The sequence below is a fragment of the Salmo salar genome, chromosome 29 (assembly GCF_965601325.2).
Source record: "Salmo salar chromosome 29, fSalSal1, whole genome shotgun sequence".
Classification (NCBI taxonomy): Eukaryota; Metazoa; Chordata; class Actinopteri; order Salmoniformes; family Salmonidae; genus Salmo; species Salmo salar.
The window spans coordinates 14548959-14575572 of NC_138319.1; the positions used below are offsets into that span (position 1 = coordinate 14548959).

The 26614-nt window shown below is 41.5% G+C and overlaps 1 protein-coding gene across 6 annotated transcripts in view; it reads left to right on the plus strand.

The window, feature by feature from the left end:
* LOC106590174 (anion exchange protein 2) overlaps positions 1-26614 on the plus strand; it is an 83251-nt gene that overhangs the window by 26545 nt on the left and 30092 nt on the right. For 2 of the 6 annotated variants that reach the window (XM_014180865.3, XM_014180866.3), the window contains exon 2: positions 16338-16526. In XM_014180865.3, the coding sequence (XP_014036340.3) occupies positions 16467-16526 (60 nt within the window). In that variant the 5' untranslated portion in view covers positions 16338-16466. Of the gene's footprint in view, positions 1-4365; positions 4523-7125; positions 7180-16179; positions 16235-16337; positions 16527-18979; positions 19241-26614 lie in introns of those variants that run through there. The other 4 variants (XM_045710525.2, XM_014180867.3, XM_014180868.3 and 1 more) reach the window with 4 other exon arrangements.

Below are 26614 nucleotides of genomic sequence, written 5' to 3' on the forward strand. Positions count from 1 at the left end.
TTTTGTACTGGCCCCCCGTGGGAATCGAACCCACAACCCTGGCGTTGCACACACCATGCTCTACCAACTGAGCCACAGGGATTCCTGTGGCTCAGTTAGGATCACCACTTTCTTTTAAGAATGTGAAATGATAGAATAATAGCGGAGAGAATGATTTATTTCAGCTTTTATTTCTTTCATCACATTCCCAGTGGGTCAGAAGTTTACATACACTCAATTAGTATTTGGTAGCATTGCCTTTAAATTCTTTAACCTGGGTCAAACGTTTCAGGTAGCATTCCGCAAGCTTCCCACAATAAGTTGGGTGAATTTTGGCCCATTCCTCCTGACACATCTGGTGTAACTGAGTCAGGTTTGTAGGCCTCCTTGCTTTTTCAGTTCTGCCCACAAATGTTCTATGGGATTGAGGTCAGGGCTTTGTGATGGCCGCACCAATACCTTGACGTTGTTGTACTTAAGCCATTTTGCCACAACTTTGGAAGTATGCTTGGGGTCATTGTCTATTTTGGAAGACCCATTTGCGACCAAGCTTTCACTTCCTGACTGATGTCTTGAGATGTTGCTTCAATAAATCCACATAATTTTCCTGCCTCATGATGCCATCTACTTTGAAGTGCACCAGTCCCTCCTGCAGCAAAGCACCCCCACAACATGATGCTGCCACCCCCGTGCTTCACGGTTGGGATGGTGTTCTTTGGCTTGCAAGCCTCCCCCTTCTTCCTCCAAATATAACGATGGTCATTATGGCCAAACGGTTCTATTTTTGTTTCATCAGACCAGAGGACATTTCTCAAAAGTACGATCTTTGTCCCCTTGTGCAGTTGTAAACCGTAGTCTGGCTTTTTTATGGCGGTTTTGGAGCAGTGGCTTCTTCCTTGCTGAGCAGCCTTTCAGGTTATGTCTACTGGACTCATTTTACTGTGGATATAGATACTTTTGTACCTGTTTTCTCCAGCATCTTCACAGGGTCCTTTGCTGCTGTTCTGAGATTGATTTGCACTTTTCGCAACAAAGTACGTTAATCTCTAGGAAACGGAACGCGTCTCCTTCCTGAGCGCTATGACGGCTGCGTGGTCCCATGGTGTTTATACTTGCGTACTATTGTTTGTACAGATGAACGTGTTACCTTCAGGCATTTGGAAATTGCTCCCAAGGATGAACCAGACTTGTGGAAGTTTACAATTTTTTTTTTTTTTAGGTCTTTGCTCATTTCTTTTGATTTTCCCATAATGTCAAGCAGAGGCACTGAGTTTGAAGGTAGGCATTGAAATGCATCCACAGGTACACCTCCGATTGACTCAAATGGTGTCAATTAGCCTATCAGAAGCTTCTAAAGCCATGACATCATTTTCTGGAATTTTCCAAGCTGTTTAAAGGCACAGTCAACTTAGTGTATGCAAACTTCTGACCCACTGGAATTGTGATACAGTGAAATAATCTGTCTGTAAACAATTGTTTGAAAAAGTAGATGTCCTAAACGACTTGCCAAAACTATAGTTTGTTAACAAGAATTTTGTGGAGTGGTTGAAAACAGTTTTAATGGCTCCAACCTAAGTGTATGTAAACTTACGACTTCAACTGTATGTATATATATATATATATATATATATATATATATATATATATATATTAGCATAAGCCATGACAGAATGTGAGGAATTGCAGTACATTTTCTATTAAACTGCTAATTTTTCTCTCGGCCTCATGGCAAAATGTGTAGAATTGCAGGAAATTAGCTTTACAACCGCTACATTTTGTCCCTGCGGCCAACATTTTTAGGTCAGCCAACCATCATTAGCCATGCCACGACCACCACCTAAGCCCCATTTTTGATCCAGAAAAAGCCCTGTACTAGGCTAGCGTTTGGTTCAGCGGGGGTTAATATAAACCTCGCTGTGTGCCTATCCGACCTGTGCAACATGTTGCGATCACCACCGTGCCATGCAAATGAACGTGACGTGACTGTCAGCTTCTCTAATCAAAGCAAATTAATTTGTCAGGATCATTATAATGGATATATACAAAGAACATGGTTCGTACGACGTGCTTAAAGTACTTGAATTTTGCACTCTGAAATTCAAGTACTGGAATACCTTAACTGTTCTGAAGTTGGTACTTGAAAAGTTCTTGAATTGAAATGAGAGGACAACAGAAAATGATAAAATATCTTAATGAAGAATATAAAAAAAAAAATGTATTGGTCTTGTGAATTCATTTCCTGGCAGACTACGGAGTTTTATCTCATGTGTTTTTCACGCTAGTTGCTAGGCAAACTCGCTCAGTCCAACCACACTGCGACTGCCAAGCAGGTACAGAACTGACTGATTTAGGCGCCACCAAATGTCACATCGATAGCTAAAATGCCGGGCAAATGCAGATTCTTTACTGCATATCATGATGTTTATGTTTATGAAGGGTTTTGCCAGACCCATCCAGGGATGTAGTGGAGGGTAAACACGTTAACGTCATTTACTCACCTTTTTTATTTGTGAAATAGTTTACTCGCTTGTTTTTGCAAATTATCGTTTACACTTATTGCGTTCCCAGCGTTGTTCAACAGTCAGAAGGCTTCTTGATCTGAGTTCTAATCGCACATACCTCTGCGAACGAGTGGAATCATGAACGATTCATGTATGCTCATTATGTTCACCTGCTCCCTTGTATTTGCCTTGTTTGCAGCGCATTCATTCACCACTCTGTCCAACGACAGACTCCACCCACGACAGGCCAAGAGTTGAAATGAACTACATCAGCCCAGACCTACAGTGGCATGTGGGAGACATTGCTGACAGCGGGGATTTTTTTTAGCATCCCTTGACTCCTGCTGTGTCAGCAGACATCCCCCAAACAGGGAGAAAAAAAACTGACCTTCTAAAAATGAGTGTACAACTGGTTAATAGTGGCTGATATTTCAGTCACAAGTCTAGCTAGCTAGGTAGCTCAAGTGCGCTGGCTGTTAGCCAGGTAGCTAGCTATTACTAGTTGGCTAGAAGGATGAAGTTGGAAGCTAATGTTGAACAGAGCCTGACCTCAGCGGGAGCAGTTGACTGAAATTAAGCTAGCTATAATCAAGTTCTCATAACAAAATGCCTTTTCTTTAACGTGACTAGTGACACACAGTGGTGAGTCAGAATGCAATGAACGAGGCAAAGGAGATGCACCGAGAGAGGAAGTATTAAAGCAAGCAAGGAGAGCGTTAGTAGTACAGTGGGTTCCAAACTTAGGGTCCTTTTGTGTTGGGACAGCCTGTGGGACCTAAAATTTTGTGAAATATAAAGACAATTTTTATTATCATGTACACTGAACAAAAATAGAAATGTTACAATTTCAAAAAACAATGTATTGAGTTACAGTACATATAAGGAAATCAGTCAACATCATCAGTACTGACTTACCACTCCATGTATGTAGTGAAACATCTATTATTGAGTAGAACTTGTAAGATAGTGATGAATAGTTAGTTCGTTTTTTCCCTCGTGGGGTTGTGGCGATATATGGTGGCGACTAGAAACACTTGCATAATAGGAACTATTACAAATTGATGGTCCTTGAAAATAAATATTAGTGCTTGAAAAAGTACCGAAGTCCTTGAATTTGACTTGTCACTGTACAAACCCTGAAAGAAATGTGACCAACCACCTTGATTCAATCTTAGGTAGCAAAATTTGTAATTTGTGTTTTTTACACTGGATAAAAGCAGAGACACAGAGCTACATCATACACTGCATTTTGAGGAACAATGGGAAAGTAATTCTGCTTTGAAAGTTGATAAACTGGCCTTTGAATGTTTTGGTACCTACTGGAGAGCTCTCCTTTGTCTACACCCATTCAGCGTTGTCCACACCCTCTTAAGCCAGGTCCACCCATCTCTTTAAAGATTCACATGTGAGGTCACGTACTAAACAGTGAGAACTGGAGTAAAGATTAAGACTAAAAGTAGTAGCCTACAATTAAGGAAACAATTCCAGGTAACAAAGTGTCCAGATAGAAAATATTTTAAATGTTAGATAAGTGTATGGATCTCTACAGAAGCTGTAAACGGTACAGCCAAATGGTTGCTTGCACAGTAGCAATATCAGATAGTGTCAATATAAATATTATGTACTATAACGATATCGGTGATAGATGAGGTAGTTATATGCATACAATCAGGGGTAAAGTGGCTGAGCAGCAGGATAAAAAGGAGAGTCATTTGAATAAAGGCACTGAAGATAGTCCTGATTACTGGTCCAAGCATAAAGAAGGGAATCTATATTTGGAGAACTTGTTTCTGTCCTGCCCTTGATTTTGGTGCAGGGCATATGATGTCCATAGCCTCTTCGTCACAAAACTCCCTGCTCTTCTCAAAAAGATACGTTTGTCTAGCTGTGTCCAGTCCAGGTGGTGCAGGCAGACCATCTATGGGAGGAAGGATGTCTCAGCAGCTGAAACCTGGTCCCGACTGAGTCCGAACGCTCCTTGGCGGCAACAACACCAGGCTCTAAAGCTTCGAGGCTGGAAAACAGGAATTAACAAAAAAAATGTGAGATCAATAAAAGTTGTGCCAGTCATGTTGGAGGTAAATTAAATGATCAAAATGTGTTGTTTATGCTTTACATACAAAGTGTTGTCATTGATTCCTTGTAGAGACGCCACACCGCTGATTTTGTCACATGGGATGGCAGCAGCTTTCCACCAAGTGTTTGTGTCCTGGTAATACTATTGCATTATGCTCTGCGTAGTTGTTGAAGTTCACAACTCGCTGCAAGTCCTCATGCTTCAGGTGTAAGCTGCGCTTGCTTGGGCCATTTCTCTTTTTGATGGGAGGCATTAGACCATTCTCCTTGTATGACTGGTGGAGGAGAGTCAGGCTTGTTCTACTGATGCTCAAAGACAAATTCCAGATACAAATATTTTGGCATTATTGTACACTAGATAGCCGTAATCACCGTCAGACACACCTGGCTAACTTTATGGTTCATGTAATCGTTTTGTGAAGTGTTGTATTTTTGTTTAGACATGCTAGATAAATAATTAACCATAATCCTAATCCATATAGTACCAGCAATACAAACCGATTGTCATAGCTAGCTAAAGTTAACCAAATAGGTTCAATGTTAGTTAGCTAGGTAACATTAGGCTATAACTAGCAATGCAAATGGCATTCTGAGAACATTACTACACAGATAGTACATGTAATGTACAGATAGTACATGTAAATTATTTGTAATTGGCTTTCTCCATTCTGATTGCTTTATAATGTTCAACCGAACTTCAACCAAAAATAATAGGAGGACAAAACTGACAGTAAAGTAGTCTTCTTTGTAGAACATTGCATCAAAATGTTATTTTGTAGCCTCACGCTGGTACTCGACCAATGGTTTCCAGTTGTGTAGTTAGGCTATTTGTTCAATTCAAGCATTCACTTCCAGAAATGTCATCAATTTCTTCATTTCCTATTCTAATTTGTAATTTACACACTGTCACGTTTTTTTTGTCTTTAGTATTTAAAAAAAAATTGTAAACCAAAAAAAAACGTACTTTTGCCACTAGAGGGCAGTCTGACGATTTTCAGGGGTCTCAACTCCATAATTTGTACACTTGTTGTGCTTGCAAGTTACCTAGCTCAGCTGTTAGCAGTTTCTTGCTGGCGATTTAAAAACGAATTATTTTAAATAATTTACTGAATTATTTAATGTAACAAATCCAACATATAAAATACTGTTAGAGGGTACAGCAAAAATCCACACCAGTGTGTGGATAAATACCGGTAGGCCTATGTAGTAATTAAGCAATAATGCCTGAGAACCCGGGAATTATCCTTTGACAAGGTGAAGCCAAGGAAGGGCCGGTGCTTGCCTCTTCTTAGGCTGGGAGAATGGAACCTCTCACTCACATTGTTGCCTGCTAAAATGGCACTCCAGCACTGGAATTCTGAGTGTTTACGGTTTCCATGGTGAATTATTAGTTTTATGTTCATTCTTGGGCTAGCTAGCCTACTGGCACAGGAGAGATTGTTGCACAGGTCGTAGAGGCTGACAGATAGGTTTATACAACAGCGACTGTTGCTAACCAAATAGTAGCATGGACAAATAATATGTAGATGTTTATGAATTTCCTGCCTGGGCTGCGGGGACAGTGGAATTGACATTAACACCATGTTATTTTGCGAGGGTTATTGTCCCACAACTCCAGCATATCAACCAGTCAGCATCAAGGATCCAAACAACCCGTTTTATGAAATATGATATACGGCCCAGCCCTACGCCACCGTTTGTCATTGTTCAGCACAGAATTGCTATTCAGCTCAAGGTCCAGTTGATTGTATGTCATGGCAACCAGATTTTGTGGAGCTCTCTCATGTCGTATTGCCAATGTCTACAGCATTTACTACACTGCTTGCCCATTGTGGCACACTATAGTCAAGCATTATTGTCCCAGGTTTCGCCTGTGTCAATATAGTTCGAGCCAGACATCTGAAGATTGGTGGACTGCTTCCCTGCATTAATCTATTGATGATGAGGTCATAAAAATGATATATTGGAAGGCTGAGGTATTTCCTAATCCAGGGTCACATTATCCTGTATTATTCTGGTGGGATAGTTATCACCACACATTATGGCTGTATTGCTACTGTGACGCTGGAGGTGAAGGTTTTCATTACACAAGATTAGCTGCACGACTCCATCACTTTGGCCTTGTTCTATTACAAAGAAATGAGTGTGTTATCTGTTTCTTTTGTGAAATTCCAGATAGAGGTATAATGTTTATACCGTAGTTGATTTTGTTTTGTGTTCAGTTCATAAGCTATAGGCCTGTTCAATTGCGTCTAAAAAAAGTGTGTCTGTGTGCTTGTCTGAAGCCTCTTACTCAGTGGTGAGTCGTCGGTGAGTCCAGTCACATGGCTACTTGTCAGCGGGCTGCAGGAGGAAACATAATCCTTAGGAGGAAGGCTGCATTTATCAGTCTGTGACTGTTGGTATGAGGGAGCATCTGGGGGAACAATAAACTAGGCTAGGAGCCCACCACGGCCAGTAAAGCCACACAGAAAGCCTCTAATTGCAGCTTGCTTTCTGTCTTTCTTTTTGTCTCACGCTTTTCTTTTTCTTTCCTTCACTTTGTCCGGTTCCTGCTCTCCCCTCACAGCGGCGTTCAGCTTTGCACTACAATGTCAGGCTCCCCTGCAGGAGGCACACAAAGGTACAGTACAAGGTTTTTGAAGTTGTCTCTCTCTACGGTCTCGGTGGTGACTTGTTGGAAGCTTTAGAAGTTTTGATACCTAACCTGTCCTGTTTGGCTGTTTTCATGGTACTTTTAACCATTTACTTCAATTTGGATCTTTTGGTTTTTGTCTGCTTCATTCAATGTGAGTTTTTGTGATTTCAGTTTAATACCGTACAGCAAGGTTAATTTGTTTAGAGTTGCGTTGTGCGCTAAGTAATTCAATGAATTGAGACTAAAGTATCCCCTAGTGGACCTGCAGAGGTTTAGGTCTTCGGTGACACTCACTCCAGAAAAATTATCCTAATTTCCTATCATATTCCAGTCTGCACTGTTTGCTCTTCTAGTTAAGTGGCTCCAACAAACACTCTGCCACAGTCGTATAAAGCCCGGAATAGAGACTTTATGAACTTGTTTTCAGCAACACACATGGTTTGCTAAGTGGCATTTTGAGTTCATGATAAATGCGTTTGCTTCCCTCAGAGTTCTTTGTTTGCTCTATTGGAGGTTTGGGCATTTCTTTTCACTTTCTGAAAACTTTCCCGTCTAGCTCATTCATGGTCTGTAAGTGTAGTCAGTTGGTGCCTAGGCTACATTTTAGGTTTTTCCTCTGTAGTCTGTCTATCTGTACCTTTTAGTGCAGGGGTGTCAAACGTAAGGCCCGTGGACCAGATCCTGCCTTCGAGCTGATTCAGTGCAACTGGCAGGTGGTTTGATTAAAACCGTTTTACTTTTTTATTATAATGGACTTACAATACAATCTCTTCGCTAGACAGTCAGGTAGCATCAAAGTCCAGGAAAGGTGCTCTGTGTGAAAGATCCTACGAAAAACAGTAAGATACACTCTGAATTACCTAAAATTATGAATCCCATATTGGTCTTTCACAGTCTGGTCGAACCCAAACTGTACTGTGCAAGTAGGGTAATAGTAGGCCCACTATTAAAACAGATAAATGAGGCTACACAGGCTACATTTGCTTTGGAAGTTTTGATACCTAACCTCTCCTGTTTGGCTGTTTTCATGTTACTTTTAACCATTTACTTCGATTTGGCTCTTTTGGTTTTTGTGATTTCAGTTTAATACCGCACAGCAAGGTTAATTTGTTTAGAGTTGCGTTGTGCTCTATTCTGATAAGTAATTCAATGAATTGAAAGTGAAGTTTCCCCGAGTGGACATGCAGAGGTTTAGGTCTCCGATGACTCACTCCAGGTTTCAGCTTTTTGGCTCTCAAAGTCACACTTTATTTTTTTAATAGATTAACAACAAAATGTGATCTTTTAAGACCACAACAACGCTTAAACCACTTCAGGTGACCACTTTTGAGGTGAGGGAAAAATCTAGAAATGTTCATTTTAGTTTTGTGTAGTTACCCTTTTAATTCAACTGTGCAGCACGTGTTTGGCTAGCTGTGTTTCTGTATGAGATGGAGTTTGCAAAACAAATGGCCACTGGTTTGGTGCAAATAATCATATCATTCTGCCAGGTAGGCATAGGCTACTTTGTAGCTAGTTAACATTTAATTGAGGAAGTTTTTGGGAAAACCTGTCCATCTACCAGAAGACAGTTAGGCCTATCATTAGCTTCGCTATATTTTCCCTGTTCCTTAATTGTTTGAGACTTGGACGTTTACTTCATATTATGAGGCATGTCTTACCTTGCTTCAAAGTAGCCTATAGTCAAAATACCACCATAGAAACGTGGAGGCAATTATTTTGTAAAGACTTCTTCATATGCGCTCTCCTGTTCTGTTGGTTTTCAAATCAACTTAGTTTCATTGTCTAGCAGCCAAATGCATTATCCTAGTCATATTAGCAACCTATGATAGTTGTTGCATCTTTAGATTTCCCCTATTTCAAAATTACTAAAGGATATTTCCATCTCTGTCCATCAAACCGCTCGCATGTGCAGTGGTGTGCATTTTAGAATGGTGTCTTTCCGCAAATTGCATTTCTGCGCTTAAAATGTGAAGTAATAGTTTATCAACATTTTAAGCTAAACATTTGTATCTTTTCCATCAGCCTTATTAATTGATACGGTATATGCCTACAAAAACCAAAAAAGTAGGTATACGGCTTATACCCTCCACTACACCACTGCCTGCCAGGCAAAATGAGTATGGACAGCCCTGCTTTAGTGTATTTGATATGGTTCCTCATGTATATAAGTGTTCAGTGTTGATTATGGTAACAAATAGGAATAGTCTACACCACTGGGGAATATCTGAGGGAACATGACATTTGTTTGGAGTTGTCCACATTAGAGGTCGACCGATTAATCAGCATGGCCAATTTTAATTAGGGCCGATTTCAAGTTTATTTAACAATCGGTAATCAGCTTTTTTGTACACCGATTACATTGCAATCCACAAGGAAACTGCGTGGCAGGCTGACCACCTGTTACGCGAGTGCAGCGTCAAAATGACCTTGTGGCTGCAAGAAGCCAAGGTAAGTTGCTAGCTAGCATTAAACTTATCTTATAAAAAAAACAATCAATCTTGACATAATCACTAGTTAACTACACGTGGTTGATGATATTACTAGGTTAACTAGCTTGTCCTGCGTTGCATATAATCAATGCGGTGCCTGTTAATTTACCATCGAATCACAGCCTACTTCGCCAAACAGGTGACGATTTAACAAAAGCGCATTCGCGCACAATCATTGCACAAATGTACCTAACCATAAATATCAATGCCTTTCTTAATCAATACACAGAAGTATATATTTTTTTAAACCTGCATATTTAGTTTAAAAAAAAAATGTTAGCAGGCAATATTAACTAGGGAAATTTTGTCACTTCTCTTGCGTTTAGTGCAAGCAGTCAGGGTATATGCAACAGTTTGGGCCGCCTGGCTCGTTGCGAACTGTGACCGTAATTAATTTGCCAGAATTTTACATAATTATGACATAACATTGAAGGTTGTGCAATGTAACAGCAATATTTAGACTTAGGGTTGCCACCCGTTCTATAAAATACGAAACGGTTTTGTATTTCACTGAAAGAATAAACGTTTTGTTTTAGAAATGATAGTTTCCGGATTTTACCATATTAATGACCAAAGGTTCGTATTTCTGTGTTTATTATAATTAAGTCTATGATTTGATATTTGGTAGAGCAGTCTGACTGAGCGGTGGTAGGCAGCAGCAGGCTCGTAAGCATTCATTCAAACAGCACTTTGGTGCGTTTGCCTGCAGCTCTTATCAATGCTTGAAGCACAGCGCTGTTTATGACTTCAAGCCTATCAACTCCCGAGATTAGGCTGGCAATACTAAAGTGCCTATAAGAACATCCAATAGTCAAAGGTACATGAAATACAAATGGTATAGAGAGATAGTCAACGTGTCCTAATTCCTATAATAACTACAACCTAAAACTTCTTAATTAACTGGGAATATTGAACCACCAGCTTTCATGTTCTGGGCAAGGAACTTAAACGTTAGCTTTTTTACATGGCACATATTGCACTTTTACTTTATTCTCAAACACTGTGTTTTTAAACCAAATTGAACATTATTTGAGACTAAATAGATGTTTTTTATGTATTATATTAAGTTAAAATAAGTGTTCATTGTTTATTCAGATATAATTTGTTTATTCAGATAGTATTCTTGTAATTTTATCTATATATATCGTCCGATTAATCGGTATCCGCTTTTTTTGGTCCTCCAATAATTGATATTGGTATCGACGTTAAAATCTTAATTGGTCGACCTCTAGTCCACATTCTCCTGTGTCTTGAAGCCTCCCAATCATTCGAAATTGGAGTCGATGAACTCTGTTCTGTGAATTAGGCATTGAGGCTTCATAGATGAACACTGTGTATTTTGAGTTAGGTTGGTGCTGGCCTTAAAGATTTATCTAAGGGACACCTCACACTTGAGCAGAAGTGCTATCACTATGCTGATGTAATGTAGCCTATAGCCTACATATTCTATGCTAACCCTGCAAAACCACTAAAAACAAGTTGTTTTCAAGAAAGATAAACCCTGTCCCTAAAACAGGAGTCGCATACACTAATATAGCCTAAGCATAGACTAAGTAAAATCTTAAATCATCTTAAGTATACGTTGTGTCAACAATGAGGTTTCCACATTATAATTGTCTATTTGTGGAATGGCATTTTCATTGGCAGTTAGATTTCTTATTGAACTGCTTTTCCTGAAATGATGCCTTTTTGATTGAAGTATGTCAGTATGTAATCTGTGGTCTATACTTTTATGCCACACAATTTAAAGGCTTAAAACTGTCTCTCCAACTGCAACACATGTTTTTACTACCACTCTTGAATTGAGGCTTCCAAGAGTTATTGGCTTGTCATGTAGATTGAGCCTACAACAGCTTCTTATAAGCTTGAGTGGTACTGACTGTATAGACTCACTTTACATGTTATATTAAATCATTTGCAGATATCAATACTACTACAATAACCACTCTAAACTGACCAGCTGCTAGGCTTTGCTATAAGCGTACTCTTAGCTTACTGCATATTGCGTGACCAAAGTTCTTTATAATCTCACAGAGCTGTCATGCTGTGCAAGTCATACAGGCCTAGGAGGCAAAATGCTAATCGAAATGTATGGGTTTTAACTGCAGTTATTTATAAAGTGGTGAGCTTTCCCTAGGGGAGCATTATTTGACTCTAATGCAGACTTGACTGTTTTCAGAGCAGGTCCTTATTGTTCTGTCAAAATTTAAGTAGACACAGCACAGATGCTATTTGATTCCCATGTTTGAGACATTGGAAGTTCACTGGTATGAGTGGGAAATTGGGAATCAAATAGGCCTACTCAGGGCTCTAAAGTGCGACCATTTTAATTGCATATGCGCCTAAATATTTGCGAGCGCCAGTGCGCCTAGAAAAATTAAGGATTCTAGCTTTATTACCTCATGTTTCATTGTGCTCCTAAATTTCTTTGTGTGAGCCTTCAATTTAGGCGCACACGTGCTTCCTATAAAAAAGGTCAGCGTAGAGCGCTGCTTCTGCTTGATGGAAGTAAGCAATTAAGTTGTTTCATGGAACTCTGCCACTAGTGTCATAAAGTTGTAAATACCTTCTCAAGTCTCCTGTCAGATTCAAACTACCCAGGTAACGAACATTGGTTTGATTTTCTAATATTCTATTTTAATAATTTTTTTGTAATTTTACAGCGCTGATCCATATTTTGCTTTGTGAAAGTAGGTAGACGTCTTGTGATAGCATTAGAATGGAATCTCAGACATTGATGGATGAGGAGTTAGTTATGTCACCATAAGGTTTATTGAGTACCAGGTGACTTAAGGTGACATCAGAATTGTGGAAACTCCGGTGACTTGACTAAACATAGATTAGAGAAATGGAAGACTTTACAGAGCGTTATTTGCCAGTATTCTTCCGCTCTGGAAGGGAAATGGCGCAGAAGGCTGCAAAGGAGGCCACAGGGCTAGATGACCAAACCTCAAGCAGGAAATGCTCACTCATGTAAAGGGTCTCATCCACCTGTATTGCCATATCATAGACTAGTGATAGTGCAAGCTAGCATGCTAGCTGTTCCGGTAAACTTCCAGTCATTGCGTTAATGCTAGTTAGCATTGGCTCCAGGGTGGGAAATTTAATGCCCAAATGTTATTAGCCACTCAAATATTTTATCAGACACATTTCTTTAAAACGCATGTACATGTTTTGTAATGTTAAAACAACATATTAATGTGTTCTATACCTTTTCAAGCAGGCAAGGCCTCCATCTTTCTCTATTGTTTGAACCAGATATTGAACCTATGCTGTACCCTACCACGCTTTCACCACTGTAGTGTTGAGTCTCTTCGAGATGACACAAACACTCAGATATGTATGTTTTTTTTTTTTTATTACTTTTTATTTATTTTTTTACAAGTGGGCTTTGGATAAAAAAATAAAAACTGCTCCCAAATGCTCTGTGTGACCACCCACCTATGTCTACAAGCCAGCCTAAATCTACCAGCATTTGACTGTTGTTAATTTCCCATGCTGATTGGCTCACAAAACTACCTCTACCTTCATACTGGATGCAGAAACATAAAATGTCTATCCATAATTTCCAGAATCTTGCACTATCACTTTAACCTATATTTCTTTAGGTTATGTTAATGCAGTAGCGGTTAACCTCTGTCCCAGGCTTATGTTATCACATTTTATTTGTCACTTGCACCAAATACAACAGGTTTAGACCTTACAGTGAAATGTTTACTTACAAGCCCTTAAAACCAACAATGCAGTTTTAAGAAAAAATACCAAAAATAAGAAATTAAAGTAACAAATAATTAAAAAGCAGCAGTAAAATAACAATAGCGAGGCCATATACAGGGGGTACCGATACAGAGTCAATGTGTGGGGGCACCGGTTAATCGAGGTAATTGAGGTAATACGTACGTGTAGGTGGAGTTATTAAAGTGACTATGCATAGATAATAAGAGAGTAGCAGCGGTGTAAAAGAGAGGGGGGAGGGGGGCAATGCAAATAGTCTGGGTAGCCATTTGATTAGATGTTCAGGAGTCTTATGGCTTGGGGTTAGAAGCTGTTTAGAAGCCTCTTGGACCTAGACTTGGCGCTCAGGTACCGCTTGCCTTGCGGTAGCAGAGAGAACAGTCTATGACTAGGGTAGCTAGAGTCTTTGACAATTTCTAGGGCCTTCCTCTGACACCGCCTGGTATAGAGGTCCTGGATGGCAGGCAGATTGGCCCCAGTGAAGTACTAGGCAGTACACACTACCCTCTATAGTTTCTTGCAGTGGGAGGCCAAACAGTTACCATACCATGGCAGTGACGCAACCAGTCAGGAAGCTCTTGATGGTGCAGCTTTGGAACCTTTTGAGGACCCATGCCAAATTTTTTTCAGTCTCCCGAGGGGGAATAGGTTTTTTTGGTATGCTTGGACCATGTTCGTTTATTGGTGACGTGGACACCAAGGAACTTGAAACTCTCACTCAACCTGCTCCACTACAGCCCCGTCGATGAGAATGGAGGTGTGCTCAGTCCTCCTTTTCCTGTAGTCCACAGTCATCTCCTTTCAATTTTAGGATGATAAATGTCCCATATTCAAAAGTCTGGAAGGCTGATTGATTGCAGGCTGAAAATATCAGATCCCTGAAGAAGTTATGACATGGCTGGATAAATCCACTGGGCAATTTGGCTCCACATTGATTTCCTTTCATTGTGATTGCTGTAATTTCAGTTTTTTTGGCTTTGTATTATTACTGTGTTCATATTGTTATCATAATGGATGTTATTACAGTCTTGCCCTGGGGTGCATAAGCTGTTTCCCATGGTTGTGTGGTCAGGAACTCAATGTACTGTAATTGTAACTTTATCCCAGTGTTGATCGCTCCCCTTTTCTTAGTCAGCAGGTGTCTAGTTTTACTGAGAGTCATAATTTAAGCGCATCAAAACTGTTTTTTGGTTCTTATTGTGTGGTTTGACAGTAAATTTTTTAATGTCTCCTAATTACAACTGTGCGGTGTGGTGTGTGTCCGTGTCATTGAGAGAACATGTCTTTTCTCAGTGCAATTGACTTGTTGATCATTTAAGATGGAATTAGTCATATTCCTGTGCCTTTATGTATCAAGCGTCTTGGAGTAGTGTTGATCTAAGATTAGACCGGTCCCCCCTGTTCATGCAGTCTTATTCATTGTGATATCAAAGGCAAAACTAATCCTAAGTCAGCTCTCCTACTCTGAGACGCTTGATGCATACGGCCCCTAATGTCACTCCCTTGTTCCTCTTGAAGTCCACTTATGATTGGGAGAATTAACATTTTTGAACAAAGCGTTGTCTCTCCAGCCCACAACCTCCAAACAGCACGCGTCATGGCCTAATCTCTATGTACTTGACTGTACTAAGTTATGAGCCAGGCTACCTCTTAAGGACCTGTCTTGCAAACAAGGTCGTTGATATGATTATGCCCTGGCTTCAGTGAAGCACTTTGATAGTGATTGCCAGGAAAACTAGACTGCCTTTGACGGGACAGACAGTGTTTCTAACGGTGAGTCTAGAATGGCCCAATGTGAACAGCCACCCTATTTCCAATATAGTGCAGTGCACTACTCTTGACCAGAGCTCTATGGGTCTTAGTCAAAAGTAGTGCGCTATAAACAAAATGGGGTTCCATTTGGGTCGTACAGATCTCCTCTGCTATAGCTGTATGAATGAAACGGCATCTCTCCTTCAACAGACACACACAGAGCCAATGTTTGACTCACGCAAGTTCTCTGTAAGCTGAAACCATTGACCACCTGGAATATCAAAGGGATTGAAAAGGGTAAAGCTTTCTGTTGTTTGCTTCAACAGGAATACATTAGGAAACATTATTCAGAGTAGGTTATACAGCAAGCACCAGCACCTGATTCCTCGCAATCAGTTTAACGTTGGCTGCCAGTTATCTTGAAATGGGTACAAAAGCTCAAATCAAAATTCATATTATGCAGTACAATGATAATACCAGACTTTGATGTTAAACCTCTTGGTGCTGCACCACCACCAGCCCTGTCTGTCCTTGCTTCCTGTCTGCCTCTACTGTCCCCAAAGGCTCCTGACCTGCAGGAATGGGTCCTCCTGCAGGGGTAGGGCGAGTGGCTCCAGTCACGCGCCATCACTTATCACAGCCTCCTCTCCACAGTAGCAAGCCCTTATCTGGCTCTTATCAGACAGTGGTTGTGATGACCTTGGGGGTGGTGAGGAATTACAGTAGGACTGGAGTCCTCCCCGACAGGGACACAGTAACAGACACGTGACTAATCATGGTTAGGGGCCATGTGCCTAAGTCTGAGCTTGTGCTGACAACCTCAGCCTTTAGGCAGGAATCAAAGATAATTATCATCTTCCTAACCAAACAAGGAAGCTGTCATGACCTTTTGCGTTTTGCGAGAGTAGTTTTATTGTGCTGTGTAAAAACAAGATGACTCATTGAGTTTAGCACTGACTTTGCTGACAGCATCTTTATTGAGGAAAAATTTACTTACTATGACTATGTGGTTGTCTCACCCAGCTATCTTCAGACAAATGCACTAACCCAAGTCGCTCTGGGTAAGAGCGTCTGCTAAATTACTTTTTTTAATTTTTAATTACATTTTTTTTTAAATGTAAAGGTTTGTTTTAAGATGCCTTTACATATTTCTGTCTTTCCCAGGTTATGCTGCCCAAATGTTGTCTGAGTCCGAGTGAGAAAGAGAAGGGCTGAAGCCACACCGTTCCCTAAACCTGTTTAGCTATCCAGACAGCCACAGCACCAGCACCCATTCCACAGAGGAGAGGAGCCATGAGCAACCCCAATGAACCCAGCAATGTCACAGACGCCTTGGCATCAGTCATCCACATCGTAAGTCCATTCATTCACACTGAGATACAAGTTCAGTAAGTCAGGTCATCCTAACAAACGTTTGCCACACAATGCAAACAAACACAGACATCAAGAGACCTGTGATTTGACAATCATTGACATCAGTAAGAAATTGCGTGTCAGCATACAGTGCCGGTCAAAAGTTTGGACACCTACTCTTTCAAGGGTTTTTATTTATTTTTACTATTTTCTACATTATAGAATAATAGTGGACCTCAACAATATGAAATAACACATATGGAATCATGAGTAACCAATAAAGGGTTAAACAAATCAAAATATATTTGAGATTCTTCAAAGTAGCCACCCTTTGCGTTAATGACAGCTTTGCACACTCATGGCATTTGTCTAACACTTTTTTGGTTCCTACATGATTCCATATGTATTATTTCATCGTTTTGATGTGTTCACTATTATTCTGCAGTGTGTCCTAACTTATGACTGGTACTGTACATTGATATGTTATTGCTCCTGACTTTATTTTAATGTGTTAGTTTATGCTAATTGAATATTCTCATAAAACTGCAGTGGTCCTCTGCCAGAAAGGATTTCATCTGATCTCTTTTTGCCAAACGTTCTGTTTCTTTGTAAAACGTGACACACATTCTCTCTATGCGAGAGTTCTGCTTCGTCAGCCTCTCCAGTTCACTGTGTTTTGGAATGGGAGTGTGTTTTTTGGATTGTGCCGTTCCTCTCAGAGCAGGGTATATACAAATCCATGCCCTCACTGGGATTGAATCCCCTGACTCCAGGCAGATTTAGGGATATTTTTATTAATTCTGACTTCTGAATTGAAACATGAAATGTTTTTCAAACCATTTCCCTTGGACCCCATTGGAGAAGTGCCTGCTACCCTTATACGACCTTATAGGGTGGAGATTGGCTTGGGGAATCAAGTATGTCGAAGGTTACACAAGCCAAGCAATTTCCTTCCACTTTTCTTAAGCCAGCGTCTATTTAGAAATGACTGACTGTACTAAGACCAAAATATCTTGTTGTATTTCCAGGCCTTTCCAGTGCCCAGTTTGTTATGTGGGGCAGAAGGGGCACTCCAACTAAACATATTGGCATCAGTACTGCTAGAAGCTCAGTGGTAAAGCATCTCTGTGGTTTAGGCTCAGAGCAGAAGCCAGCTGGCCTTGTACGAAGGTCAATGGTTAAAACTAGATTCCTGCCCCCTGGGGGCCTCTCAAAATAACAATCTGAAGAAGATGAGTAAGTTGCTTTGGGTAGCGTTGAGAGAGGCCGTGAGGGTCATTCAGAAAAAGAAAAACAGGTTTTCTGGGCAATCAATGAGGAACAAATACACGTCCTCTTTATGGTTTCTTCGAATGATTAATTGCGATTGGATACAGAGTTTACAGCATCCATTTGTGACCCACACGAACATTCTCCCACGACCCTCTTAAGCATGCATGCATGCACACATACAGTAGACTCAAACACATGCACCACCACACACAGTGCAAGAGCGGTAGATACTGGAACGTCACTCACTGCTCTACCACTTCAGGAAATGCCTGCTTTCTCTGAGCTATGCATTTTTTCTTCCAGTGTTCAGTCAGCTGCTTCCTATCCCATGTTACACAATCATGTGGCTGTGGTACTAGACAACCCCCCCCCCCCCCCCCAGGACTGGCCTACTGCCTCTTGGTAGGTGGACTCTCCAAGACATAAACAACTAAGAGTGAAAGGACGCTCATGTCCTGAATACCTCCCTGTGTTAGAATGTAGTGGTAGTTCTGTAGTTGAATTGTAATGTCCCTGCTACATGTGTCTGAGTTGTAGAGTGCAGAGGTGCAATGCAAAACATGTACATATAGTAAGTTGTAGGTACTCTAATGTGATATGGACGGGTATCCCAGTGGCGGTAATTGCTAATTATGGCTTACAGATTTATCTACCGTATGTCTGGTTAGTGACAAGTCTGTTTTGTGACATTACACCGACCTTATATAACCTTGGCAAATCTGGGCTCTCCAAACATTTTCCTGTCCAAGGACAGATGGCTTGTTGATGGACGGCTTTGAGGGCTATGATTTGAATACAGTCTGCTGGTAATCAGGTTCAGCCCATTAGTCAGTTCAATCAGTACAATCTAACTCAGTTACAAAGCTGGCAGCCATGAAGCGTCTTTAATCTCTTACGGCGAATTCAGACGGTTGTCAGGTTATCAATACATACCCAAGCTGCTATCCAATTGATGTGTTTACAACTTCATGGCTGCAGATGTCGTTTTCTTTCTAGTACATTCGCACAAAGCTGATAGTTAAATTGACAAAAGACATGTAGGTTTGCAATATGACTGGAGGTGAAGCTGTCATTCGTAATTTCCTTGCTTCCTTACTCTTCTGAGTTAATAATTCACCTTTCAAACGATGAGTGTACATGCTTGTATGCAAGGGGGAAGAGAGTGTGTTTTTAAGGACAGTTGCGATAATCCTATTTGGATTTTGGAAGGGTCGGTCAACGTTGTGAAACTGGGGTTGATGTCCTCTTCCTGCCGCTAGGTACTGCCCTTTTGTCATGTGACTGGAGGCAACCGAAAGAGACCTTAGACAGAGGTTGAAAATGTGATTACTGTGTGCGGTAGTTATTTTTTACTTATCAAGCAAAAAATACGGTCGCTAGAGATACGGTCGCGTGAGAAACGAGATTGGACTTTGATGGAGTTTCTTCACACAGCAGCAAAGGTGAGTTATGAGTTTGAACACAGGGTAACATACAACAACATAAAGAGTCACATGGGCATTGATCCCCTTTAGAAGTGCCTCTCCATGTGTGTGGACATGAAGAGACTTTTCCTGTTCTATGTCTGCATACCACGTGCACTATATTGGATTTAAAGGCTGAACAAAAAATATAGTAGATAGGTCTACACCTGACTTGTAGTAAAAGTGAACACAATGGGGTTCGAAACTGAATGAATTTGTCCTTTTTTTCCCTGATAACATTTGTTGTAATGTGTGAAACGTGAACTTTGCAAACATTTTTGCGACAACTAATAATAATAAAGATTTGTTGCACTGTCCAATTCCAAAGGCGTCTGCGACGGTCTCGTTATTTTGTCAACAGCCCATTGACTGTTTGCGTGAGTATGTGAACGGAGGACCACATTTCTTCTCATTTGTTGTCTTAATCAGTGATTGCTGATAGATACCCCTCGACTGTCAACAGATGGAGCGCGCGCTAGATATCTCAGCAGGGGAATGTGGTCAGTCAGTGTGTCTTGTAAAACTCCTGGCACTGGCAGCCATTAGCGACGTGTGAATAGTGTTGGACAGCTAGAAGTGGCAAGGTTTGCGTCCTTAATGGCACCCTATGCTCTATGTAGTGCGCTACTGTGCAGGGAATAGGGTGCTGTTTGGGACCCAGCTGTGGTGTGAGAGGATTTATACAATCAGCATGTTGTGAGTAACACCTCCCCTAGAAGTGACCCCATTAGAGAATAACTTTAGAGGAAGGCGTCTGGCATGACAAATCGCCAGCCTCTTTTGTTTGTCCCTCGTAAAGGGATTAGAATTAAGAGTCCCCGCACCCCAACCCCCTTCCTCCTCTCTAAGTCACAGTATGACAGTATCCAATGTCACTGGCTATCATCACGCAAGCTCATGCAAGGGATATCACATTAATAATAATATATTTATATAGCGCTTGTTATTACATGAAGACGCTTAATATTTTTTTTATATATATATATATATATCAATTAACTTCATTCTTTTTATATATATATATATCTGGACTTGCACCCGCCTCCGTGGAAGATCTTTGTCCATGCGGCCCATGAACTATCAATTAACTTCAGGGCCGCATGGACAAAGATCTTCCACGGAGGCGGGTGCAAGTCCAGATGATATCCGACTCGCACTAGGACTAGCTCCACTATCACTTAATCAGTGTGGGAAAGAAAGCTTTAGCATTGGTGTTCTACCCCTCAGTAACGTCTGATGCATGGCCTCCTTCGATTTTGTCAAGCTTACTTCCTCGCGTTTCTCTGAACGTCAACAACTAAGAATCAAGGTCAGTGGTTGAAAATATTAGTTGGTGGACAATTTAATCAGACCTCAAAAGTGAAGGGAAGCAACTTTGAGGTACATTGGCCTGTTTACCTGGTGGTACCACTGGGGAGAAAGAGACAGTGGTCATATTTACACACAAGGCATTACCTTCAAAGACCTCTCCAACAGATGGGCATGAGATCTCCTCGTCTGGCCTGCTGCTACAGGAATGCAGTGACTCAACAGAGTATTACATGATCACTTACTACTCTATATATGCCACTGTAAACCTGTCCTTCTGCCCTGAGTGTTGCTGACTGTGTGGGATTTCAGCCACCTCTTGGCTCCTCTAATCCTCTCTACAGCATCGGTGTAAGTGACTAGCTCAGTACTCATTGCACTCACTTTGCTTGTAACAAACCTAGTATACGTTAAGCAGACAGTAGTTGTTATTGCATTACTGAGATTAATATTTCAGTTTGCCTAATCTATCTGGTTTACTGTATTGGGGAACTGTAATTAGATATTAGAAAGCTTCCTCTATCTCTTTTCACTTTCCACGTGGCAGATTTGATTTCTCTTCTTGTGTGTGATGTTTATTTTGATAAACGTTTTGTCTACCTACCTGGTTCCTAAGAAGGTCCTGAGCAGGCTTCCTCAAACCATCAGTACGACCAGGGTAAAGCTACAATATGACAACTAACGGCCTGTGAGTGTTCATGGTACCTACAGAATCGTATTACCAACCTCCCTTCAGGGCATTGTGGAGATCACTTTGCGATCCAAGTGACCTCCACTTTGACCTTCAAAGTGTTCTACGAAGCCTCCACTTCACCCTGCCCCCCCGGCTAAGCTATGATAAGGCAGAGCGCACTGGGTGTTCACATCTCCCCAGCTCATCTCCTATCTGAGCACTCAGTACCTTCAAATGCAATGACTCATGAGATACAGTTCTTGCTGGGTGCAGAGCCAGAGGCCAATGCACTTTAATTTTACGCTTTTAAGTCTTCCAAAGCCACACAACCATTGCGTGCTATTGTCCTCTAACAATCTATTGCGGTCTGAACATGTCCAATGTTTAACCCCAGAACATTAGCACTTAGTTATTACACCACAACGCCTCCACCAAGTACCATTTCAGGACATTCAGGTGTTCTATCCAATCTAGTTGTGGACAAAATGTTATTGCAAGCTGTGGAAAAGCCCCGTTTGCTGATTCAATGACCTATATGGCACATGTACAATGCATGTTCTCTCCTCCCACAGTACAAGGCTGAGAGAATGTTTCTGTAAAAAGAAAAACATGAGTGAGAAAGTAAAGAGGGTCAAAGAAACCAAGACATGCAAACCTCTCCCCGTTGCTAACCTCCCCTGTTATTGGTATGTCTTGGAGGTATGATCTTTGACCTTCTGTAACTTAAATTATTCACGATTCATTCAGGATTATCCGTAAGCATGGTAGTATCCACATGAATGTAGACGTGTTTAGAAATATATTATGTTGTTATTTACAATAAAAAAAGTGATTCCAAAATGACAACATTATTTACCATTTCATTTCTATTGGGCACAATATAATTTGAAACACAACCAAAACAAACTGCAAATGCATCCAACAAGTTTGTAGCATCTAGGGCTGTTACGATGACCGTATTACTGCCACGCCTGCAGTCACGAGTCATGACCGCAGTTAAATTCCACGTGACTGTTGATTCACGATAATTAGGCTACTCCAAAACTGCACATTTAAGTCACTAATGTCACTCTAATGGTCCTTCTAATCACTCTATCAATGTAAATGTCATCGCAAATCAAACATTTCATGATTTTAATTTCATAATCTGCAGAGGTAACAATAGCCGAAACCAACATTTTAGAAAAATCTGGCCTTGAAAAAAGTTGCCTTGATTTTTTTTTTTAATTAACTTTTTTTATATTTAATCGTTATTTAACTAGGCAAGTCAGTTAAGAACACATTCTTATTTACAATGGCGGCCTACGGGTAACATGGGTTAATTGCCTTGTTCAGGGGCAGAATGACAGATTTTTACCTTGTCAGCTTGGTGATTCAATCCAGAAACCTTTCGGTTACTGGCCCAACGCTCTAACCACTAGGCTACCTGAACCATGTCTTCCCATATGGACAGAAAAGAGCAGAAGATCTGAGCGGTCCCATCAGATCCAGTTTGTCAAAAACAGGTAAAAACTGTTTCTAAAACATGGTCATGGATATTGTTTTAAAGCCAAACACAACGGCAGCCATTTGGAATCATTTTGGATTCAAGTCAAATGTGAGAGATCAGCTAATAAATCTGGATGAAGACATTTTCCGAAAATGCGAGAGGAATTGCGATCTTCTTAGAGAACAAACGGGACCTGAAAGCAACCCCCGGTACCCTTGATAGTGTGTGCCGGCACCGAGATGACCTGCTATGCCATATGGAAGAGAAGGAACCAGACACATCTGCTGACACCCTGTCATCGTGGTGGGATAACCACTCTCGTTTTCTTTTATTGGCTCTGCTTGCCAAAAAGTATATGTGCATTTGTGCTACCAGCACTGCGTCAGAGAGGGTGTTCAGCACAGCAGGGAACATAGTTACCGCTCTGCGGTCTTCACCGACAAAGTAAACATGCTGGCGTTTCTTAAAATCGGAACCTTATAGCCTAACTTTGGCAAGTGCTATAGCCTATGATAGTGGACTGCAAAATGTTTGCAAAGAACATACCTTATTTACATTAGTATTCATACCCTTTGCTAAGAGACTCGAAATTGAGCTCCGGTGCATCCTGTTCATTGATCATCCTTGATGTTTCTACAACTTGATTGGAGTCCACCTGTGGTAAATTCAATTGATTGGACATGATTTGGAAAGGCACACACCTGTCTATATAAGGTCCCACAGTTAACAGTGCGTGTCAGAGCAAGATCCAAGGAATTTTCTGTAGAGCTCAGAGACAGGTTTGTGTTGAGGCACAGATCTGGGGAAGGGTACCAAAACATTTCTGCAGCATTGAAGGTCCCCAGGAACACAGTGGCCTCCATTCTTAAATGGAAGAAGTTTGGAACCACCAAGACTCTTCCTAGGGCAGTCCTAGAGCTGGCTGCTCGGGCCAAACTGAGCAATTGGTGTAGAAGGGCCTTGGTCAGGGAGGTGACCAAGAACCGGATGGTCACTGACAGAGCTCCAGTGTTCCTCTGTGGAGATGGGAGAACCTTCCAGACAACCATCTCTGCAGCACTCCACCAATTAGGCCTTTATGTAGAGTGGCCAGACAGAAGCCACTACTGAGTAAATGGCACATGACAGCCCACTTGGAGTTAGCCACAAGGCACCTAAAGACTCTGTCTAATGAAATCAAGATTGAACTCTTTGGCCTGAATGCCAAGTGCCACGTCTGGAGGAAACCTGGCACCATCCCTACGGTGTAGAATGGTGGTGGCAGCATCATGCTGTGGGGAGGTTTTTAGGGTTGCAAAATTCCAGTTACTTTCCCAAAATGTCCAGGTTTTCCAGAAATCCCGGTTGGAAGATTCCTTGATCACCCGATTTTATTTATTTATTTATTTATTTATTTTTTTATTTTTTTCTCCCCTTCTGATTCCAGGAGTTTTCCAACCATGATTTCTCGAAAACCTGGGAATTTTGGGAAAGTTAGCGGAATTTTGCAACCCTAGATGTTTTTCAGTGGCAGGGACTGGGAGACTAGTTAGGATCCAGGAAAAGATGAACGGAGCAAAGTACAGAGATCCTTGATGAAAACCCGCTCAGGACCTCAGACTGGGGTGAATATTTACCTTCCAACAGGACAACGACCCTAAGCACACAGCCAAGACAACGCAGAAGTGGCTTCGGGACAAGTCTCTGAATGTCCTTGAGTGGCCCAGTTAGAGCCCGGACTTGAACCCGATCAAACATCTCTGGAGAGACCAGAAAATAGCTGTGCAGCAACGCTCCCCATCCAACCTGACAGAGCTTGAGAGGATCTGCAGAGAAGAATGGGAGAAACTCTCCAAATGCAGGTGTGCCAAGCTTGTAGCGTCATACCCAAGAAGACTCGATGCTGTAATCACTCCCAAAGGTGCTTCAACGTACTGAGTAAAGGGTCTGAATACTTATGTAAATTAGCAAACATTTCTGAACCTGTTTTTGCTTTGTCATTATGGGGTATTGTGTGTAGATTGATGAGATGGGGGGGGGGGGGGGAAACTATGTAATCAATTTTAGAATAGGGCTGTAACGTAACAGAAAAAGTCAATGGGTCTGAATCCTTTCCGAAAGGCACTGTATGTTTTGATTTAATAACACATTCTAAGGTTTGTATCATTCACAACTAAAGTTTCCAAATGACTATAAATCAAGCGTTTAGTACTTCTTTAAAATGATCACTTTTTAAACTGAACGCAGAATAATGGCTCCGTGTTCGATCTAGCTCATCAGTCATTTGGGAAAAATATCCTTTCAAATTTATTCAGCGATCTTAAATTATATTGTTAGTATAAAATCATATAAAATAATAGCACTGGAATTATAAGCGTAACTTGTCTGTTAAATTACTAGCCTGCTGCCATTGGCATGGCGCATAGCCAGATCAGTAACATACATAGGCTGACTCAGATTGTTATTCTGTTCTTCTGAAATACATTTTCTTCATTGTTTGTTTTTTTAAATGCATTTTTATTTAACTAGGCAAGTCAGTCAAGAACAAATTCTTATTTTCAATGACGGCCTAGGAACAGTGGGTTAATTGCCTTGTTCAGGGGCAGAATGACAGATTTTTACCGTGTCAGTTCGGGGATTCGATCTTGCAACCTTCTGGTTACTAGTCCAACGCTCTAACCACTAGGCTACCTGCTGCCTTTTATAGGAAAGACCTGCCTAAAATAATGGTTTCATTAAATACATTTTTTTCATTTAAAAAATGTAGATGTTTCAAAGGTACGCATCAGCAGCTTGCATGTGTGGAACCCCTTTGTTAATTAACGGTCAATTACCATGAGACCAGCAGTTATTTAGTCAAGGACCATATCACCTCCACCCTACCTGACACCCTAGACCCACTCCAATTTGCTTACCACCCCAATAGGTCCACAGACGACACAATTGCAATCACACTGCCCTAACCCATCTGGACAAGAGGAATACCTATGTAAGAATACTGTTCATCGACTACAGCTCAGCATTTAACACCATAGTACCCTCAACTCTGGGTCTCGACCCCGCCCTGTGCAACTGGGTCCTGGACTTCCTGACGGGCCGCCCCCAGGTGGTGAGGGTAGGTAACATCTCCACCCCGCTGATCCTCAACACTGGGGCCCCACAAGGGTGCGTTCAGCCCTCTCCTGTACTCTGTTCACCCATGACTGCGTGGCCATGCACACCTCCAACTCAATCATCAAGTTTGCAGACGACACTACAGTGGTAGGCTTGATTGCCAACAACAGCGAGACGGCCTACAGGGAGGAGGTGAGGGCCCTCGGAGTGTGGTGTCAGGAAAATAACCTCGCACTCAATGTCAACAAAACAAAGGAGATGATTGTGGACTTCAGGAAACAGCAGAGAGAGCAGCCCCCTATCCACATTGACGGAACAGTAGTGAAGGTGGGAAGTTTTAAGTTCCTCGGCGTACACATCACGGACAAACTGAAATGGTCACCCACACAGACAGCGTGGTGAAGAAGCCGCAGCAGCGCCTCTTCAACCTCAGGAGGCTGATGAAATTCGGCTTGTCACCAAAAACACTCTCAAACTTTTACAGATGCACAATCGAGAGCATCCTGTCGGGCTGTATCACCGCCTGGTACGGCAACTGCTCCGCCCACCACCGTAAGGCTCTCCAGAGGGTAGTGAGGTCTGCACAACGCATCACCGGGGGCAAACTACCTGCCCTCCAGGACACCTACAGCACCCGATGTCACAGGAAAGCCAGGAAGATCATCAAGGACAACAACCACCTGAGCTACTGCCTGTTCACCTCGCTATCCCCCAGAAGGTGAGGTCAGTACAGGTGCATCAAAGCGGGGACCGAGAGACTGAAAAACAGCTTCTATCTCAAGGCCATCAG